The sequence below is a fragment of the Acomys minous genome (assembly GCF_964271855.1).
Source record: "Acomys minous genome assembly, chromosome: 12".
Lineage (NCBI taxonomy): Eukaryota > Metazoa > Chordata > Mammalia > Rodentia > Muridae > Acomys > Acomys minous.
The window spans coordinates 21,450,228-21,471,738 of NC_140493.1; the positions used below are offsets into that span (position 1 = coordinate 21,450,228).

Consider the following 21,511-nt stretch of genomic DNA (forward strand, 5'->3'; position numbering starts at 1 on the left):
GGAGAAAGTGAAGACCTTGCTGTAATCTATATGGCTAATTTAAACAAAGCATTGCAGGTACAAAATGACAGAAATTTAAAGGCAAGACAAAAGCCAACTAGAATGTTACTTTCCGAATATTCCAGTGACTGGAGAGAAAGTGACTTGAAGGGAAAAGCTTTAACAATTCTTTCCTTTTTTTTCTGGCTGTGTTGGGAAAAGAACTTAAGGTCTTAAACATGACTTTTCTACCACTGAACAAACCACTTTCTTAGCCTTGTAATAAATGTTAAGTTTGGGGCTGGAGAGATGGTTCAGTGGTTAAGAGCACTGACTGTTCTTCCAGAGGTCATGAGTTCAATTCCCAGCAACCACATGGTGGCTCAAACCATCTATAATGTGATCTAATACCTCCTCTGGCCTGCAGATGTACATGCAGGCAGGCTCTGTATACATAATAATAAATAATACATCTTTAAAAAAATTAAATGTTAAGTTTTAGTGTTTAATTAAAAAAAAATCCTCAAACACTACATTCTGGACAACTAGGGAGGCTAAGGCAGGAGGATCATAAATTCAAGGCCAGGCTAGATTCAAAGAAACTACCTTGATAAAGGTTTTTGTATAAGAATTTGTTTGCAGATTACTTATAATAGCAAGAAAGTAGTAACAATTTAATATCCAATAAAAGAGGTAGAGAGTGTTAAGCAAATTAAGGTAAATGTATTTAACGAAACATTCTCTATAGTGATTGCACTGCCAGGTGTGGTGGCATATGCCTTTAATCCCAGTACTGGGAGACAGAGCAGAGGAGCTCTGTGATTTTAAGGGCAGCCAGGGTTATGGTGAGATCCTGTCTCAAAACTGTAAAACCCTAAAACAACACAACAACCAGAAGAATGATCACTGTGGTTGGGATATAGCTTACTTGCTGACTATCTGCCTAGCATGCCCTGGGTGCCATCCCAAGAACCAAACGAGAGAGGGTGGGGGGGAATCAACAGGAAGGCTATTTTGCAACAGGGGAAAACACTAAAACACAGTGGGTTACAGTGACCCAGAGTGAGTATATAAATGAACAGCATGTCTGTTCATGCCAAGTCAATGGACTGCATGCAACACAACTGCTGCAACCCTGCCACTGTGAAGCTTGACCCAAGGGGCAGAGAGGCAGAAAGACAAGGGACAGAGGACACCTCTGGAGGGTAAGGTCACAGGAGTAATGGGGAAGCACTGTAAGGTTCAAAGCTTAGCCTGAGACAGCAACTTGGATAAGGTGCTTTGAAGAGAGAGCTAAGGAAGTAAAGACTGAGCTGACTGGTGGGCCCAGACAAGGTGTTCTAAAAGTATGAATGGTGTTTAGAGGTCACTTGACTGGAGAGACATAAGGTATAGGTTGGGTGAGATCACCAAGACCCTTAAATATGGCAGTAAATACTACATTCTAAGTGAGCGAGGAGAGCATCTGCAGCCAAGGGACAGCATGATGTACCGTATGTTTTACAGCAATGCCGCACAGAGCTTTCTGTAATGCGGAAGCAGACATAGACTAGATAAAGCTATTTCAATTTAATGATATTGAAATAATAGCTACATTTCAAGTGCTCCCCTGCTAAAGCTACCAGAGTGGACAGTGCCTATAGATGAGGACTAGTGCGCCTTATGCTACAGACAGCAGCAACAACTGAACGAAGGAGAATGGGACAAGACAGGCAAGAAGGTCCTGACTATCAATGATGGCAGCGATGGGACCAAAGCAGTAGAGGTGACAGTCAGAGCCTGGACCAAGGAGGTTGTTGCCATGGTTTTTGTTTTTGTGTTTTTAAAAACTGTGTGTATGTGTGTGTGTGTGTGTGTGTGCGCGCGCGCGCGTTTGCACATGCACATGTGTCCCCTGTGATTTTTGTGAAGGCCTTGTAGCTAGAGTTGCAGGACACCCAACCTGTTAGGTGGGTGCTATTATCTGAACTTTGGTCCGCACTGCTCTGCAAGAAGCCATCTCTGGATCAGGTTTTTTTGTTTTGTTTTGGAGACAGGGTTTCTCTGTGTAGCCCTGCCTGTCCTTGAACGCAGAGACCTGATTGCCTCTGCCTCCTGAGTGTTGGGATTAAAGGTGTGCCTGGTTGAGACTAATTTTTTAAAATCCCTGTTTCCAGAGTTACCCTTTATCCTCAAGGAGCATATCAAGGTTTCCCAAAGATAGCTTCGAGTTTTGAAGAGAGAATTTACTGGACTGAATGTGGACTGTGAGATTGGGAAGGATCAAAATTTAGATTGTCAACACAGCAGGCACAATTTTGGAACTCAGTGTTAAAGTCATTGGAATAGATAAAAGTCACCGAGTGATGGCTGTATACTATGAGCAGTTTGAGAACCAGGAGAGTCTGATGATGATGCTGGGAGGTGGGAGAGAGGCAGAGAAACACTGTAAGGTGCTTGAGAACCAAGTGACTTAAGTGTTGTTGAGGGAGGAAGGGATAGGACACACAAAGATAGGAAGTAACCTTTCTAAGTGGGCCTGACCTCCACTTTCACCACTTTGCTTATGGCCTTGTGCCAGCCCTGCTCTCTGCAGCTCTGGTAACTCCACCATGTAAACACATCACATCTTACTGCCAGTTGTCACCTCTCAGACATTAAAAAGCTTTGCTTCATTCTATTGTCTACAAACATAACCCAGTGAAGTGGGGGAGGGGGAATGGGATGAGACAGGACAGAGAGGGACACTTATAGCTGGGGTTTGCTTCCCAGCACAATGTCGGGGCTAACTGTCTGTAATTCAAGTTCAAGAGGATCTGATGCCCTCTTCTGGCCTCCGTGTGCACTGTACACAGACAGGGCACATATATGTACACACATACACACACAGGCAAAAAATATCTGGGTATTGTTATACTAAATTAACTTAAATATAGTGTATACATATTAAAAGGAAACCAAGAAAACTACCTAGGGTTGAGCAGGCCCCAAATCCCAAGAACTCTGTCTTAATACAGTTGTTCTAGAGGGAGGGAGACAGACTTTTAAGTAGCAGCCCAGATCGTGGTTATGAACAAGTTGACAAAGGTGGGCCTGCAGGACAAGACCCAAACTTCTCAGCAATGCAAGCATTCTGTCCCTAATTCTTTGTCTGTTTTCCTCCCATCCTATTGATGGATGCATGTATCTCTACCAACCTGCTCACACTAATCATTCAGACCAACTGCCTTTCCTCAACACACCAAATGCTGGCTATTACTGCATTGGTTTGAGGCTTCTTTAATACAGCTATGCTTAGAAAAATTGAACTTATTCTTCAAGATCCAGTTTAAAAGTAACATTTAAATGTAACATTTAATCAGGTGAAGCATCACCATGGTTCCCAATCTCTGCTGACCATCTATGACATTTATCATACGGAATCTTCCTTTGCTCCGGAGTGTCCCATTAGATTGCCCTCTGCATCAGCGCTAGGGCTCCCTCAGAGGATGAAGTCAGTATTTTAGTATACAGCTCTTCTGAGTTCTACAGAAAAACACAGAATCTCATAATTCTGTTTATTTTCAGGCTAATTCTTGAGGGCAATCTGTTTCTGAACACTGTCACCTTAGAATTTAAATTGCTTTTAATTAGTAACAACAACAACAACAACAACAACAACAACAACAACAACAACAACACAGTATTATACTTGGCACCTGGATTTGCCAACTATCTAATTGTAACCACTTTCCTTGTGCATCAACCGGGCAGTAACAATGGGCTGCCTGCCACCTGAAGGTCCTTTAACGCTGAAAGACAGGAACACAACATTTCTTACCTGGGGGGAGATAAACTGGGGAGGCACTTGCGCCCGGAGACCAGGAGAAGAACTCAGTGGCTGCACTGGAGTGTGCAGGCCTCTCGATTGTGCTGTGCTGTTTCCAAACAAACCGTGACTGCCACCCTGCAGAGGAACAGTACCAGTCAGGTCTTCTTGGCAATTCACGAAGATGGTTAAATAGCAGTTTTGGTTTTTATTCCTAAGAAGAATCAAGATCTCTATACTCCACGGAATGACAGCAGTCATTTTAGAACTGAGGGCCTCTTCACATTGAGATGTTGGGGGCAGTTACTTAAACTGAGTCATGGGCAGATCATTTACCACAGGTGGTCTGATAAAACCTATAAACGGAACAGGTTAAATTTAGTCCAACATTCCTTGTACCTGAAAGGAACTGGCTGTGTGCAGGCTTTCTAGGTTGCTTGTTTAAGACAGGGTCTCACTCTGTGATCAGGAGAGGTGAGCCTCCTAAGTGTTGGGACTGTAGGTATGTGCCACCACATCTGGCTTAAGAACCCTCTTTTTAAAAGTCTGGGTTTATCAAATATAATTCTCAGATTTTCTAATCTGAGATCCATCTTAAAAGTGTGTGGATAACACCACAGTACAACCAAACTACTAGCTGCAAAGTAACACTGGTATTACTGCCTTCTATCAGTTGGCTCAGCCAATTACAGCCACCCACAAGGACCTGTCCCTCCTTGTAGCTCTGAGCACCCTTCCCTATTTGAATCTGTTGCCTTTCTTTGCTACATGAGATAATGCTCATCAGTCTCACATCAAAATAAGAAGAAAATGATGCATTATATACCATTCTAGGTCATGGAAATAAACATTACTCACCTGTTACTTCTCATTCAAAAGTATAAATATCAGCCTAATTTTTGTTTTGTTTTGTTTTGTTTTTAAGCTTAATTTCGTTGATTCCCAAGGAATCACTGAGTTTATCGCTAATCTAACAAGAGCAGGGGACGCTGTCCTCTGGGGCCTGGCTTCCTGATTAGTTTCTAGCTAGGAAAAGATCTTCAGTAAAGAAACTGCATTTGGTGACTTGCCACTGTTTCCTCTGTCTGAGGATAGCCCCCACTCCCCAAAACAGTGTCTCCCTAAGTAGCTGAGGTGGCACGCGCCACCCATCACACCTGACATCCTACCGTTCTCTATGCTGTGCACTCTCAGCCTATTCAAGGCCTGAGTTAAAGGGGCCACCAAGGATATCTTCTCTAATGCCTCTTTCTCATCCCATGTCCAAAGTGCCTAATTCTCCTCTGTGCCAAGAAAACACTGGAAGTCTCTGTGTCCACTAAAACCACGATTCGGTCATTCTTTATTGTTTTTTTTTCTTCTTTTTTTGTTTTTTTCCTATTGTACCAGTTTAATCCTTCCTTTGGGCACCATCGAAACTCCATAAAGCCTTGGTCTACAGGATGCACACATCATTTGCAAATATCCATGACCCACCAATCATTCATTTGAAAACATCCCACTGAACATCTTCAGCAAAGACAGCTAATAATGCATTTGTAAACTGAGGTTAATAAAGAATTCACATAGTGTCATTAAATTCCAGAACACTGAAGATACTGTGATGGTTTTAATGATTCAAAACTAGATTAGGAGACTGCTACAGGCAAATTAATGAACTTAAAAACATTCACTGAAACTAAAAATGATTACAAACGGAAAGTAGAAATGTATATATCATAAAAAGATCAAAGAGTACTACAAATTTTTTTCCCTGAGAGTTGTTTAACTTATGTTACTGGACCCAGCTTAGAGTCTTTTATTTTTTTGTTTTTTGAGACAGGTTTTTCTGTGTAGCCCTGAGTGTCCTGTGTAGACCAGGCTAGCCTCAAATATAGAGATCCGCCTACATGTGCTACTACACCCAGCTAGAGTCATTTTAAATTTCAGCCCTTCCTTTGATAAGAAGATTCTCAGCTTCCTGCCAACATGGACGGGTATCTGAAGCCACCACACAGCATTCTGATGTTTCTGAAGTGAATACAAGCAAGCCAATAGCAGTCTATACAAATGCTTTCCTGCCATCTTAATATGGCACCTTAGCTCATTTCTTGGCTCAGATTGCCTGATTTTCAGGGATTTGCTGAAGATAGCCATATTTCAAAAACATGAAATCCAGGAATTAAGATGAGAGTGACTCAAAGGCTGTATGCATGCCAGTGGTGGTTTATCTGACTATTGTTAGGCTTGTCTATATCCTCTTAATTATTGAGGATATTTGCCTCACCCTCAGGGTTTAATTCAGAAAAGTATATAAATTTAAAATAAAACTAGCAAACTTATTGAAAGGCTCTATGATTTGGCTAAATTATTATTATTAGAGACAGAATTTTAAATTGTAGCTCAGGCTGGCTTCAAATTCCCGCCTCCTGATCCTTCTGCCTTGGCCTCTGAAGTGCTGGGCTTACAGGTGTGCTACCATGCCTGACTTAAGTTTATCTTTTTCTTATGAAGTAAATGTAATGAGCTCTGTATGACAGAAGTTTGCAACACTTAGAAGCTCTCTGGTGAGGACATACACACCAACCTGACACCGATGGGTTCTGCAGAAATCCACCCATCCCAAGAAAAGTCCAATGCCAAGCTGGTGGTTGGTCTATTAAACCCAAGTTTACATACTAATATGCAAGCCTGGACCATATTTGTATTTTATATTTTTTATACCTCAATATAAAATGAGCAACCTCAAAATATTGCTTTCTCTGTTTATATAAGTATTACAGGAAACTACAAACAAACCAACCGCTGAAATTAAAGGAAGGAGACAGAAAAACTGTCTATGACCTCAATCCAGAGAGAACTGATCTGACTACGTGGACACAGCATAATCTACATTACATCTGCATATGAGCGGCTGTGTACAACCTGACTACGGTATAAGCTGTTCTGTTTTACCTTAGTCTTTAATGTCCATGTGATAGTCATCACATGAAACAGAATGGACTCAATCTCACATTGTATAACTCATGTTCTTGGGCTCTCTATGTAAGTACTGTGGCTTAAATTCTACAGATGAAACTCAATTCCCCAGCCCCAAGAAGCTAGATTTTTAAACCCTTAATATTTATTTAATCATATTGGTTTTGCTACTTATTTTTGGTTAGCAGATATACTAAACTAAAGAGACCCTTGGGATACTCAGTTTATATCCAATTGGCTTTTAAACTATTTACTTTTAAGTACGTGAGTATTTTGCCTGCATGTATGTCTGTGCATCATGTGCATGTATGCCTGGTAACTGCAAAAGCGAGAAAGCGGTGCCGAATCCTCAGAAAGAGGAGTTAAAGGAGGATGTGAGCTCCATGTGGGTGCTGCGGACAGAACGTGGATACTCTACAAGAACAGCAAGTGCTCTCAACTGCTTGCTGTGCCATCTCTCTAGGCAAACATATAATCTAATATTAAAAATGTCAAATGTATGACTAGATTATATAAGATACCTAGAAGAGTCTCATTCATATTTTCTTAACTCAGTTATAACCAAAAACGAAGACAAAAGAAACAGATTTAAAGTAAAATCCGTGTTGAGAAACCCGAAGAGAGACTATGGCTGGAAGATGCAAAGCCCATACTTAGTGCCATTCTGCGCATTCAGTAATCAACAGGTTGCCCAAAGACAGACAGATGATGCAATGAACTGAAGGCCAGGGCCAAGGCGAGGCCACAGCCAAGCAATTACAAATCTGAGAGGCCTCCTTACTTGTCTAGCAGCGAAGTTTTGGGGGTTGAGCCCTGTGCCGATTGCTCCAAGGCTGACGTTGGGTAGTGTGGAACCAGAGGGAGACAGCTTGTAGCTGGGAGAAGGGGAGAAGGGAGAGCAGGGAGCCTCATCCCCAAGGCACCCATCTTGATTGGAGAAAGGCAAAGTCAGCTGAAAGGTAGTAGGAGTTAGCCAATCACAACGAGTGTTGGTTAGTGAAGCAACAGAATGCAAGAAGGGAAAGAGAGACAAAATAGGAATAAACAAAGTGAGAGTGGATTAGCAATAACCCAGGATGAAATTTGGATCTGGTCATAATCACGTTGCCCAGTAGACAACATCTGTCAGCCTCTTCCACAGAGACGTTCTCTTCCTCTGAGTTACTAACTCAGTCACTCCACTGCACCAGGACAGGGGTTGCCAGACACTGGTTTTACAAGTCTAATTCTGATTACTCTGGTGCTATGGCTCCTGAAGCCAGGCAATCTTCCTGGGAATACAGCGTCACCTAGACCAGTAGAATGCTGTGGGCCTCGAACTCCATTATTGGTTTTAAATGACTTTTGGGGACCAGGAGCACTCTAAAACAGTACTCTGAATCAGGAAACCATTTCATTAGAAATGTTACAATCAGAACAAGTGAGTAAAAGTTACTTGCTTCAATCAGGAGTGAGAATTTGAAGAACATACCGATTTACCTAAACACAAGCCACCAGGGAAGTAGGACAGATACAGAGCTTTTCTAGGCCTGGCACCAGGCTCGCAGAAGACGTTTATGATTGCACAATGCCCAGATTTCACCTGTAGCTGGCAGAGCAGCAGGAACGAGAGTGCAGGGTAAATATATCTCCATGTTTCTTCCCCATGTTCTGGGTGGCCGTGATCTCCCCCTAACTTCATGACTATTTCAAACTTCGCGCTCCATCACAAAAACACTAAGACCAGCTGGCCCCCGTTCCTGCCCAATCACTGGCTGAGCTCAGCTATTTTCATGTTGCCACACTAAAGCAGGTGATACTCACGTTCTACCTGCTGAGCTCTCCACAGTGAGCTATCAGAAGGCAACAAGAACACAGTGATTCTCACAGACGTTTATTTTAAACAAAGCATTCAACTCACCTTCTCAAAATAAGGCCCACTGTCTGTGGTTCCCAAGTCTTTGGAATTAGGTGGACGGAACCCAGGTCGATCCTTCCTCATGATATCATTAAAATCCCCGAGATTCATTGTTCGCTTGTCCACATCAAATTTCTTATCTGAAAGGACATAAACAAAAACTTCAAGATCAGTGTCTCCCTTAAGAGCCACATGTAGTCCTGGGGACAAATCCTCTCCACTCTTTGCCGTGAGACCAGGAGAGTTCTCACTGCCTCAGGGTGCCTGTTCTGCTCCTGGAGCACACACGGGTCCCTTTGGAAAACACAAATATCTATCTGCTACAGTCTGTCTACCGCGGAAGGCTTAAGGAGAGCCCTGAGGCAAAGCTGACTGAGCAAATATTTAGACTACAATCGACGTGCTGGATGAACACATCTTGCTCATGAAGCCAAATGTTCATGGTGAGAAAAGTTGCCTATTTTACTATGTTAGTGCCTGTTACATACATGGCTAGGGCTTTAAAGCAGTTATGAGGAATAGAAAGATCAGAGGCACACCTGTTGCTCTAAGATTTAAAGCTTAAGAATTTAACACAGGGCAGGGCACGCCTGTAATCCTAGCACTCTTGAGAGGTGGAGGCAAACAGATCTCTTTGAAGTCAAGGCCAGCCTCATCTACAAAGCAAGTCCTGGACAGCCAAGGCTACACACAGAAACTCTTGTCTTGGAAAACCAAAAGGGAAAAAGAAAGGAAAGGAAAGAATTTAACAGTTGATTGTGTCTACAGTACCTGCTTAGCTTACGTAAGTGTGATGCTATTCCCTCCTTTCCATATGTGCAATGCTATTTCCTCCTCTTTGCATGCATGATGACTATGCCTTCCTCCCTTTCTAAGTCCTATAAATCTGTTATATGATGAGATGACCGGGTCGCAGCTCAAACTACATATTACCACTGCTATAATCTAATTTGATTCTTTTTACATTCTTTGGGGTTGAGCAAAAGCATTACTGAGAAAAATCCCACAGATGAAGAGCCGACTCTGCATCTGCTCCAGTCACAATGGAAAAGTATGATGAAAACCCTGGGGTACAGAAAGTCAACTTGAGGGCGTAGTTTAGCAGTACTACAGACATATTAAAATCATCTGAATTTAGCTTCCAACAAATCTGGATGCTAATAAGGCATGGTCCAGTCAAGCTGGCATTTTTCATGCAGCAACTGCCTCAGATAGAGTAAGGATGGCTCTTGAGGCGGACATATCCTCTTCACAGTTAACCAGCACTCCTAGCACCCAACATCCCTTTACATTATTTCCCAGCTCTTCAGCCATCTGAATTTTCAACCTCTAGATTGTGTCTTGCATGAAATCTTATACAGAATAAAGCATACAGTAAATGGCTACCAATCCGGCTGCCTCAACTCAAGCAGGGCGGGAAATCCCAAGGGCCTGCCATGGCCATGAATATGTCCCATTCATTTTGTGGCGAGATACACACCTACAGACAAATCCATTTTGCTGCTTGGGTTATCTTCAGTTTGACTCTGAATAACACAAAGCAAACACAAGTGAGAAACAATTAAGGATACACTTTTTTCAATCAGAGAAGAGATGTCAGTTTTCGTGTGTAAGCCACATCGTGTCCCACAAGAGCCTCTGTAGTGAACTTTAAACTGGAGTGAAGACTAACACTGCGGCTATCACAAGTTGATGGCCACCCATGCCCTACTTATTGTCTAACACTCAATTCCACATGTAAGCAACCATTGCAGCGATGGACAGAGGACTAGTCCATCAGCTGCTTAGAGAAGTAAACTCATTCTTAAGTATGCACAGTCAAGTCCCCCAAGTGTAGCCAGATGGTGACAACTTCTTGTGACTTGTCAACTCATCAAATCTTGAACTGTGTGGCCAAGCTAATTCATTTGTCTTTTGGCAACCAGGACAGGGGGTGCCCAAGATTTGAGGAAATTAAGAGATCCTGCATAAATTATTCTCTAGATAATGAATCACAGCATAGTTTTTCTGGTTATTTTTTAAAAATGATAACGCAAACAAAGGCACAAATGTCAATTTAAGTGTCTTTTTCGTTCCCACCTTTCCAAGGAAAAGGACATAAAGATGTGGTTTGGCATAGATCACTTAATAAAACAGAAAGCAATACTGATTAAAGGGCCAAGAACATTGCTTAACTCGTATTTAAATCTGTAATTTTGTACTGTACATGCAGTGGTCCTAAATTTGTACTAAGCCTGAAATTTGGGGTATGTTTACACACAAAGAAAAATAAAGCTTACCAGTAATCCCATATTTGAAAATTGTTTGGCAAGAGGATTCATCCATGAATCACTGTTTCCTCCTTTTAGTGAGCACTATAGAAATGAGACATGTAACTTCAGTCACAGAGCTTATCCCAGCCTCCCAAACCACAAACTAATAATGCAGAGTTCAGTTCACCTTTCTGAACTGACAGCTTTTGTAATTTTGATGTTTTACCTGTTATTTTAAATGACTAGTAAGCCATAAGTTCAGCCATGCTTTAATACATATATCATATATAGTACACATATAGAATACATATATTAAAGTGATAGGGTACTTATATTTAGTTAGACTGAAAAAGAGTCCTCCTGGAAGAAAGCAGAGATGAGTTTACTAGTGCAGAGCTTTCAGCTTTAGAAGACAACCTACTGTGTATGAATATACCCAAAGCCACTGTCCTGCATATTTATGAATGAATAAGACAATAATTTTTAGATTATGTATATTTTATCACATTAAAAAAAAAGCCCTTAGTACTGAAGGTCACAACCATGGGCATCAGAATCGAAGCACTCAACTCCCAACGGAGTAAGTCTTGGTTGCCACCTGAGTGGGAGGTTCAATTAGGAGCTTTCACTCAGCTAGGCCAGATCCAAAAGACTGCCAAAGCAGGCCACACGCAGGAGGGTCACCAGGACGCCAGGCAGCCTGCGCAGTGTGATTTCTTTAGTGACTAGAGTAAGGAAAGGCACGTCCTTAGTAAAGAGATACTCAGGAAGTAGTGCTTCACCTGACATCTCTAACAGAAACAACTGTTCCATCCTACAGAAAAAAGTGTCCCGAAACCTAGAGCTTCAGGACAAGGGGCGAAGGCCACCCGAGGGTCTTCTGCGGCAGTATTTGAAGCCTGGGAAGACACTGGCTAGGAAGCTTCTCACAGGGCAGGGCTTTCAGGTCCAAATTAAGCATATGAGTGTCTGTTTCTTATTTCTTTTCTTTTTCTTCTGGTTTTTCAAGACATGGTTTCTCTGTGTAGACCAGCTATGTTTCTTATTCGTGTGTGTGTGTGTGTGTGTGTGTGTGTGTGTGTGTAGGACAAAGCTTCAGTGAAAAGAAGAATCTGTCAAGATAGTGGTTCAGGTGTGAAGATCATGGCTGCAGATGAAATGCTATCGCCCTATGCAAAGGCAGCAGTAGAGTGCTTGCCCAGCATCCTCAGGGCTCTGGGCTCTATCCCCAGGACTATAAAATAAGTAATGAACTCATGATATTTCAAGAGGACTCTTGGTTGTTACAAGGACAGTGAGGTGTCTGGAAGGCACAGCTTGGCACAGAAAGTGAGGAAAGAATTTAGTTATAGCAGTGCTGAAAACGGCTTTCATTTTACAGGGAGAAGGGCTCTGGGCCTTGGGATGAGTCAGGTGATCCCCACTGGGAAAGCCAGAGCTATTTGATGTCTTTCTACATCTTCAGGAGATTGGCCCATAGGACTTTTTTTTTGTCTTTAAATGCAAAAGCATAAGACATTTAAAAAGCAGGCCTCAGGAATTAAAATAAATTATAACATGGAAAACAAAACTCAATGACCTATACCTTACAAGTTTCATTTTACTTGCAGCGCCTCTTCTGTAGTTCAAGATTTCAAAGTCATGGAATATGAAGATTAGTGGGCACAAGGGATGTAGTTATTAACTTATAAGGAAATACTTTCCCCTGCCTTAGGATCTCGGTGACTCCGGCTGCCTCCTGCCCTCCATGAACAAATTCTCAGTTCTGCCTTCTAGGAATGAGTAGGCAAGCCGAAGCCTTTCTAAAGCACTACCTTCATTTGTTTCTTTCCTCCTTGTCCCCAGCTTGCTGAGTTGTGGGAGGAAGTGCTTCCCTGAGAGCCGGCGGTGTTCCAGACTCCTCCATCCTCCTCCTCTTCCCAGCTAGGATGGCGAGTTCCTGTGACCGGCCCGTCACTCTCCCCCCAGCCGTCTTGCATAGATTTGGAATCTTTACGGAAAGAATGAATCAGTTCTTTGGTAAGAACATGTAACAGACAGAGAGGTTCCTTGCACACGCAGCATTATAGTATCTTTGCATTTTGTCTGCTTCATCTACATGGCAAGGCAAATGCATGACTCATACTTAAGAGAGCAGACAAATAGACCCGACAATCAAGAGCATTTGACAATCAAGATCTTTTGACTGCTTCTGTGCTTCTTCCTGGAACCAAGGAGATAGTGATTCAAAACTCAAAAGAACTCATTGCTATTATAAGAAATTTCAGACTGGAGGAACACACATGTAATCCCAGCACTTAGGATGCTGAGGCAGAAGAATTACCATGAGTTTGAGGCCAGTATAGACTATTTGACACGATTCCAACCAAATCAACAACAACAACAACAACAAAAAAGTGTGTGTGTTGAATATGAATGAGTGAATTTCACATTTCATTGAGAAGAAACTGGTTCCTCTTAGTGTGCATGGCTGCTGTGGTGAACTCTTTATTTTACACTACCAAATACAGACATTTCAAATAGCTGTGACCAAAACATAACTGGCTACTATGTTTGGGATGAAGCAGAAATAAAAATGGGAATAAAAATCTAAGGCCACTTTGGTGGTAGTGGCACACACCTTTTAATCCCAGCACTCGGGAGGCAGAGGCAGAGATCTCTGAGCTTTAGGCCAGCCTGGTTCCAGGATAGCCAAGACTACACACAAAGACCCTGACTTGAACACAAACAAACAAACAAAAAAACTCCTACAAGGCCATGGAAACTTGAAGCTTACTAGGTCCACAAACACTGAAATGTATCAGCAACCGAGGAGAAAACACAGAAGGCAGAGTGGGAGGAGAAAAGAAAAATGGGACAATCAGAGAGGAGGTCACTGGACACCAGTCTCCAGTCTGTTCTACCACCAGACCCATTAACAAATACTGTTAATACCAAGCTTACAAGAAAGAATTCATGTCCCTCCAAAATTACTGTATGGAACTAGATTTCCCTTCTCCACATGAAGTGGGCGCTGGTAAGCGGCCCTTCTCTACACTACTTCCAGTAACTAGTGCTATCTTTGAGACCGAGACGAGACCTATGAGAGCCAAATGGGTTGCCACTTGCAAAGCACAGGGTGGCTGGCTCTTCTAACGGTGGCATCTCATTCTACAGCAGGTCCAAGTGAACGCCATGACTCTTCCATGGAGTTCATCTTAGCCACACAGAGACTTTCTGATGGAAGAACAATAGGCAGGACTATTACTCAAAGTATCGACAGCCAGACACATAGTACTAGAGGTTACAGTTTTATATCACCCTGCATTATATGTATATTGTACAAGCACAGGCTTTATTCCACCCACTGATAAGCAACAGGAATTTAAAACTAAAAATATATATAGCATACTGATCCCTTTATAAAAATGGATCCTGGGCTGCAGAGATAGTTCAGTAGTTAAAAGCACTGAATGCTCTTCCAGAAGGCCCAGGTTCAATTCCTAGAACCCACATGGCAGCTCACAACTGTCTGTAACTCCAGTCCCAGGATTCAGAGGGCACTGCATTCATGTGGTACACCGACATATATGCAGACAAAACATCCACCCACATAAAATAAATACAAATAAAACTTAAAAAAAAAAAATGACATCACACCTTTAACCCCAGTGCTTGGGAGCTCTGATTTCTAAGCCATGCTAAGTTACATTGTCAGACCCTGTCCCCTCCCCAGTTCCACTCCCAATAACTTAAAAAAACAAAACAAAACAACAACAAAAACCCCAAACAAACAAAAAAACAGAACCGGGTTCAGTAAGATAGTCTAGTGGTAAAGGTGCTTGATGCCAAGCCTGACAAACTGAATTTTGTTTTCTGGGATCCAAATGAAATTTTTTTCAAAAGTAGAGCATCAAGCCAGGTATGGTGGCATATACCTTTAATCCCAGCACTTGGGAGGCAGAAGCAGGGGCGTCTTTGTGAGTTTGAGGCCAGCATAGTCTACAAAGGGAGTCCAGGACAGTTAGGGGTACACAGAGAAACCCTGTTTCAAACAAACAAACAAACACAACCACAAAAATGTAGAGAATCAACTCCACAAAACTATCCTCTGACCTCCAACAAACCAACAGATACACACACACACACACACACACACACACACACACACACACACACACACACACACACGTACGTTTCTAAGAGTGGCCTGAGGCTACAGTTTTGTGGTACAACACTTGCCTAGCATACAGGAAGCCCTGAACTTTATACTCAACAGGAAAAAAACCTTTTTTTTTTTTGTGAGGGTGGGGAGGTCAAGACAGGGTTTCTCTGTGTAAAAGCCCTGGCTATCCTGGAGCTCACTCTGTAGACCAGGCTGGCCTCAAACTCAGAGATCTGCCTGCCCCTGCCTTCCGAGTGCTGGGATTAAAGGCGTGCACCACCACCGCCTAGCAGTATCTGATTTTTAATCATAGAACTCAGAGTATCAAACATAAGGCATTTTTGGCTGTGGTATAGATCATACCTTGTTAGTTAGTATCAGTAGAATGATTTACTCCTTCCTCTGAGCATAACACATTCAAATTACCCACAGAAAGGACTTCAGCTACAATGAACCTGGCCAACTGAACACATTCTGTTGCGAGAGAGAAGTATGGCTTTATGGTGGAGAAAGGGGATTCTGAATCCTACAGACCTAACAATCCCTGTCAGACCTTGTAAACACTATGAATTTATTTCAAGTCATCTAGATGCTGTTTCCCATGATAGCACAACTGACTTTACAGTGGCAACCATGAGAGCAAGGTGTTCAGAAAACTCCATATGTCTATAAAGTGGAGAGTATAAAAACTTTTAAAATGCAACAAAGTCTCATAGGCATGGTTGTGAATTCCAAATTAAATCTAGTATAGTACTCACACATGAGTACTCAGTATCATGGAATACACTTAATCCCTTTTTTTGATCTACAAATTTGAGTGTTCTATAAAATTTCATTCTTTAACCAAAAAATTGTAACCCTTAAGTTTGCTGTACAGTAGGAACAAGATGTCGTAGCATGTTTAAGGAAGTTAGTCAAGCAGAAATGTGCACCTGACACTAATTTTCAATTTAATCAAATAACAGAGTTTTGCAGTTTATAATGACTACAAATTACCAGTTACATCTTTCTTTAAAAACTTGTCATTCTTGTCAGATTAGGAAAAAAAAAAAAAAAAAAAAAAAAAAAAAAAAAGAAAGAAAAACCTAAAATTCTCTAATGTGAGTAAACGTCTGAGAAATCACATCTTAACTTCTGGCTAGATACTACATCTAGTTTGCTTCTTTTTCCTTACACTCACTATTGTTTGTGTGCGCATATGCATGTATGTGGTCAAGGGACAATTTGCTCAAGTTGGTTCTCTTTTACAATGTGGGTCTGAGGAACAAAGAAACTCAGCAACACCTGAAGACAAGTACTTGAGGAGCCTGCATTTGTTTTTATTTTGTTATTTTTAATTTAATTTAATTTTTTGGTTTATTTGTTTATTTATTTATTTATTGATTGATTGATTGATTGAGACAAGGTCTCACCATGAGTTCTGGCTGTCCTGGGACTAACCACATAGACCAGGTTGGCCTTGAACTCACAGAGATCTATCTGCCTGCTTCAGCCTGAGTACTGGGAATAAAGGTGTGTGCCATCAGGCCCAGCATCCATTAGTATTTAAATCAACGATACAAGTGACTTGTAGCTCACTATAAACATTCGCACACGTGCCAACAACACTTACTACCACTTGCTGCTGTTAGTGTTTCTGGTAATGAACTGCACTGAATCAGCCCTTCCAATAAAACAGCCCTCCCCAAAATGCCTGATTTCCTAATTGACAAGGAATTCCTCAGTTGACAAACCACGCCTACTTACTGGGTTTCATGGCATTGGGAGCACTGGCAGGTGTGTTTCCCCAGCCTGTGGTTGACGCTCCTGCATCCTCCATTTCACCCCACCCAGGACTGCTTTCGTTTGGCTCACCCCAGGCTGAAGTCCCATTATCTGGAGCAGGTGGTGTGCTTTTGTTCCAGACTGCAAAAAAGAAATGTGTTCCTTTAAGGATCCATTCACTACTTAACATCCAGTGGAGGTGAAGGGTCAGGAACAGCTGTACTTTCTTGGCAGAAACAAACTCAACCTTTATGGAGGGCATTTGGCAAAGCCACTTTTCAAAGGGACCCTGTAACTCACTGCTAGGAACATCTACCCTAGAAAAGGGTACTAAAGTGATGAAATTATATGTACAATGCTCACTGTATTAACTCTAGAAAAAATTGGAAGCAATTTAAATATCAGAAGGAAATAAATAGGTTATACAAAGTATAGGTAAAGTGCAACTAAGTATCTACCAGAGGAGACAGGTTAGACAAAAATAGGCTCATAAAATGAACACTATATATGAAGCCATTAAGAGAAAAAACTGCATGTGCTACAAAAAGCTTAAACAGAGATGAAAACATAGCTACAGGAATATTGCCTGCCTACCAGGGAAAGGCCCTGGGGTCCATTATCAGGATCCCTGCCTCTTCCCTGGGAAAAAGATGATACACAAAATAACCAAAACCCAAAACAAAATAAAACAAAAAGCCAAAAAACAAAACAACCAAGATGAACATTGCAGAAGTATAATCCCTTCCCTATTAAAAAATATTTAAAGCTAGGTATATCTGTAATAGATAAGAGCAAGATTTATGAATGAAACAAACTTCTCAGGGATTACAGTGAGAAACCCAAGAAGCCAAGATTCTCACTTATTATCTTCTGGTTTTCTGTACAGTGTGAAGTCTCAGGATGTGAGCCTAAGACTTGACAGCATTAGCAAGTATCATTCTAGACAAGAAGTTAAAGAATAATCTCTATCTCTATCCTCTTTTTTTTTTATTTTTTAAAAGCATGTTAATTAGTGTTAGGCTAACTTTGAATACTGGAAAACTTAGCATTATGATTAATTTTAACTAAAAACAACCCTGAAAGGTGTATTTTCTTAATTGGTGAGTCTTTTACAGGGACACTCATGCCAAACAGAACAGAACTAAGAGCCGTTGGCACAGCTGGATCTGGCTATCTGGAACCATCTTTGTAAGTACACTCCCTTCACAGCCAACCGTCCAGTCACCTGGAAGGAAGTGGAATGAGGCTGGGGATACAGTGCTTGCTCAGCACGACCCCAGCACCATAAAAATAAATAATAAACAAGTAAATGAATATATTTGGAGCCCCCCCCCTCCAGGTATCAGCTGTGATACAGCACTGTGATGGAAGGAAAGAAAGCAGGTCTTAGTGTGGTGGTTAAGAGCACTGGCTGTTCTTCCAAAGGACCAGGGTTCAAGTCCCAGCAACAACACGGCAGTCCACAACTGTCTGTAATTCTAATTCCAGGGGATCTGACAACTTCACACAGACATACATGCAGGCAAAACACCAATATAAATTAAGAAAGAAAGAAAAAAAAAAGGCCAGGCATAATGGCACACATCTGTAATCCCAGCACTCAGGGAAACAGAGGCAGGCCGACTTCTGTGAGTTCGAGGCCAGCTTGGGAGAAACCGTGCCTTGAAAAACAAAACAAACAAACAAACAAAACCCCCAAGTCTCTTTCTACTTCCTTTTAAAATTAATTTATTATTTATTTATTTATTTGGAGACAGGGTTTCTCTATGTGCCCTGTTCTGGCTGTTCTGGCCTTGCTCTGTAGATCAGGCTGGCCATAAACTCAGAGAGCTGCCTCCTTCTGTCTCCCAAGTGCTGGGATGAAAGGTGTGTGTCACCACACCCAGCTACCTAGAACAGTTTCTTGGGAAATAAAAGAAAAAAATTGTTTGGTTTTGTGTTTTCTTATTATTGCAGAAAAATAATTCTAGGGACCAAGAAAGACCACTGCAATGCATTAGAGTAGATGCCATTTTCTGGTGCCCTCAGAGCAACAGAGCTGGAACTGGAGGGACAATCCTCAGAGGTATTTGATGCACCATAACACCCAGAACTTGAGCTAGTTTTCTTTTACTAAGACCTATGAGAAAAGAGCAGGTACCTACCTGACGCTGATTTTCCAGTCATCGGGGTAGGCAGGTTTGGTTCTCGAGGTGCTGGGCCCCCTTGGGAATTCTTATCCCATAGGTTCACATTCTTGTAGTTATAACTGTTAGGGTCTCCCCAAGCTGAAGTTCCATCATCGATGTCCATTTTCCGACTAATTGACTGTGGGGATGGCTCCTCCCAACCACTGGGTTCGTCATCCTTAGGGGTTGCAGGTTGGGGCCCACTGCTCCAGTTGGAATTAGAAGGTCGAACATTGCCTGGAGGTGGTGGGGGTGGGCCTCCCCAGGAACCAGAAGCCTCTGGCTGTGGTGGCGGTGGCTGCTGCTGCTGCTGCTGCTGCTGCTGTTGGTGTTGTTTATTCCAGGAATTGGGCTGTCTGCCTGTCTCGTTCCATGCAGGGGATCTTTTGCAATCTTCCCACCCACCTTTTGAAGCTAGGTTTGTATTCCCACCATTACCCCAGGTTCCAATTTCATTCTGCCCTCCCTCACCCCACCCAGAGACAGGCTTATTTGCAGAGCTTTCCCAATTGTTACTCTTCACTTGATCAACCTCCTCGCCCCAGCCATTCTTCCCAGGAGTCCATCCTTGGTTGGGCTGGCGCCCAGCTCCCCACCCCTGATCCTTGCAGGAACTCTCATTCCAAGAGGACGGTGTCTTTTCATCTGCTCGTCCCCCTCCCCAGTTGGAGGAGTTGTTGTTCTTGTAGTCATTCCAGCCTCCTGCGCTTTTGGGGTCTTTCCATTCTGTCGAGGCTGAGAGCTCCCCCCATCCAGACTTCATTTGATTGCTTTGGCTGGGTGCATCCCCCCAGCCCCCTGAGTTCTTGGTCTGTGTGGCAGCGCTCTCCCACCCCTCAGTTCCTTTGTCAGATTTCCCCTCAGGCCTTGGCACCTCTTCAATATCCCACACCGTGTCCTGCTTAATTTGAGTTTGGCCCCAGCCAGTGTTTGAGAGCACCCTGGGGTCCAAATCAGTTCGGCTCAAAAGAGTCTGCAAGACAGCCTGGCAATCAGGATGTGTGGGCCTGTACGACCGACGGCCTGAATTATGACTGTCGCTACTTCCTGCTTTGTGGTTGCTTCCAGTGCTTTGACCTCCAACCTCACTTCCTGCGGAGCTGGAAGATCTTCCCCAACAGGGAGCCTGGGCACTGCCTTGGTTTTCAGGGAGGGGGTGGCCCTTTTGATTGTCCCATGCTCCAGTGCTAGAATTTGGTTGGTTTGGACCACTCCATTCTCCAATTTTCAACTCATCAGACCCAGTCGGCTGTTTCCATTCTCCCTGAGAGACCCCAGATGTCATTTTGTTCCCTTCACCCCATTTGTTGTCATTAGAGTCCTGAGGGCCAAAGTTCCAGGACCCACCCGTAGATCTGTTATTGTCCCAGGAGTCATTTTTTGACCCCGCTGATTTTGGAACAGAAGCTCCTTTCCAGGAGTCCTCTCTGTCTTTTCCATTGTTCCCATTATTTCCAGAATTGCTTTGTCCAGAGACGGTGTCAGTTCCAGAAGGCCCCCTAGCTGCACCCCAAGACCCAACACTCCCAGTCTTTCGATCTCCAGTGCTCTGTGAAGGGGCGTCAGTGCTCCTGGGGGTGTTCCCCAAGCCCATTCCAAAGGGCACTCCCTTATTTTCCATGGGGTTTGGTGAACTTAAGTTCAAGGAGTTAGTGTTTCCATTTTTTGGTCCATCAGTGTTATGAATTTGAGCCTGTTCTCTGCCAGAGACAACAAAATTAACACCCGCATTTTCCATCTTTGACTGCTGTTCCCTGGATGCCTGACCTACTGTGCTAACCTGTGCACTGGAACTACTGTTTTCTGTTTCCAATGCCCCCTTCCTAGAAGTTCCCTCTTGGACCAATGCTGGCCAGGCAGATGGGTTGCTATTTGGGTTAAAGTTGCTGAAGCCAGAGCCAGGTCCAATTCTATCCTGACCAGTCACGTTCCTCCAGTTTCCTAGTCCACTGTTGCTGTCTGAAGTAGAGTTGGAAGATTGAACAGATTTAGCCTTAGGGTCAGATTTCCAGACCCCAAGATTACATTCGCTCCCAGAACTCGCAGACTGGCACTGGCTCCCTTTGCCTTTGTTACTAGTGGTGCTTCCTGGCAGAGCGCTCTTCTCACAGCCAGGATTTGAGGCACTGTTGTTATCGGTGGTGTTTTCGGAAGAAGATTCAGTGTCTTTGCTGGCAATACAAGGCCACTCTTCCATGTCAGACCCGTCTACAATCACCTTGTCCCAGATGTGGATTGGGTTGGGGGAGGCGCCGTTGTTGGAGGAGGCTCCCGGGCCCCAAGTGGAATTTGCATAATTTGAAGCAGCAGCACCTCCAAGGGTTGACTCTGGGAAAGAGATCTTCTGTTAATCACAGCTGCACATATGTGTCAACACCTGGAGCTCCGACTGCCCCAGGAAAGCTCAGTACATCCTCAGGCTGGCTTGTCTACCTGGTCGATTTTCCTGGGTGGTTTTAGTCACCCCTTTACATAAGTAAGCATGTGTGTGTGTGTGCACCTTATGTGAGCATGTCATGATGCCAGTGTGGAGGCCAGAGGACAATTTGCTGGAGTTGGTTT

The 21,511-nt window shown here is 43.0% G+C and overlaps 1 protein-coding gene across 9 annotated transcripts in view; it reads right to left on the reverse strand.

The window, feature by feature from the left end:
• TNRC6B (trinucleotide repeat containing adaptor 6B) overlaps positions 1-21,511 on the reverse strand; it is a 243,235-nt gene that overhangs the window by 41,698 nt on the left and 180,026 nt on the right. For 7 of the 9 annotated variants that reach the window (XM_084748324.1, XM_084748323.1, XM_084748326.1 and 4 more), the window contains 8 exons: positions 18,926-21,277; positions 16,764-16,922; positions 12,688-12,863; positions 10,901-10,975; positions 10,102-10,147; positions 8,625-8,761; positions 7,506-7,676; positions 3,779-3,904 (listed from right to left, as the gene is read on the reverse strand). In XM_084748324.1, the coding sequence (XP_084604450.1) occupies positions 3,779-3,904; positions 7,506-7,676; positions 8,625-8,761; positions 10,102-10,147; positions 10,901-10,975; positions 12,688-12,863; positions 16,764-16,922; positions 18,926-21,277 (3,242 nt within the window). The remainder of the gene's footprint in view (positions 1-3,778; positions 3,905-7,505; positions 7,677-8,624; positions 8,762-10,101; positions 10,148-10,900; positions 10,976-12,687; positions 12,864-16,763; positions 16,923-18,925; positions 21,278-21,511) is intronic. The other 2 variants (XM_084748330.1, XM_084748327.1) reach the window with 1 other exon arrangement.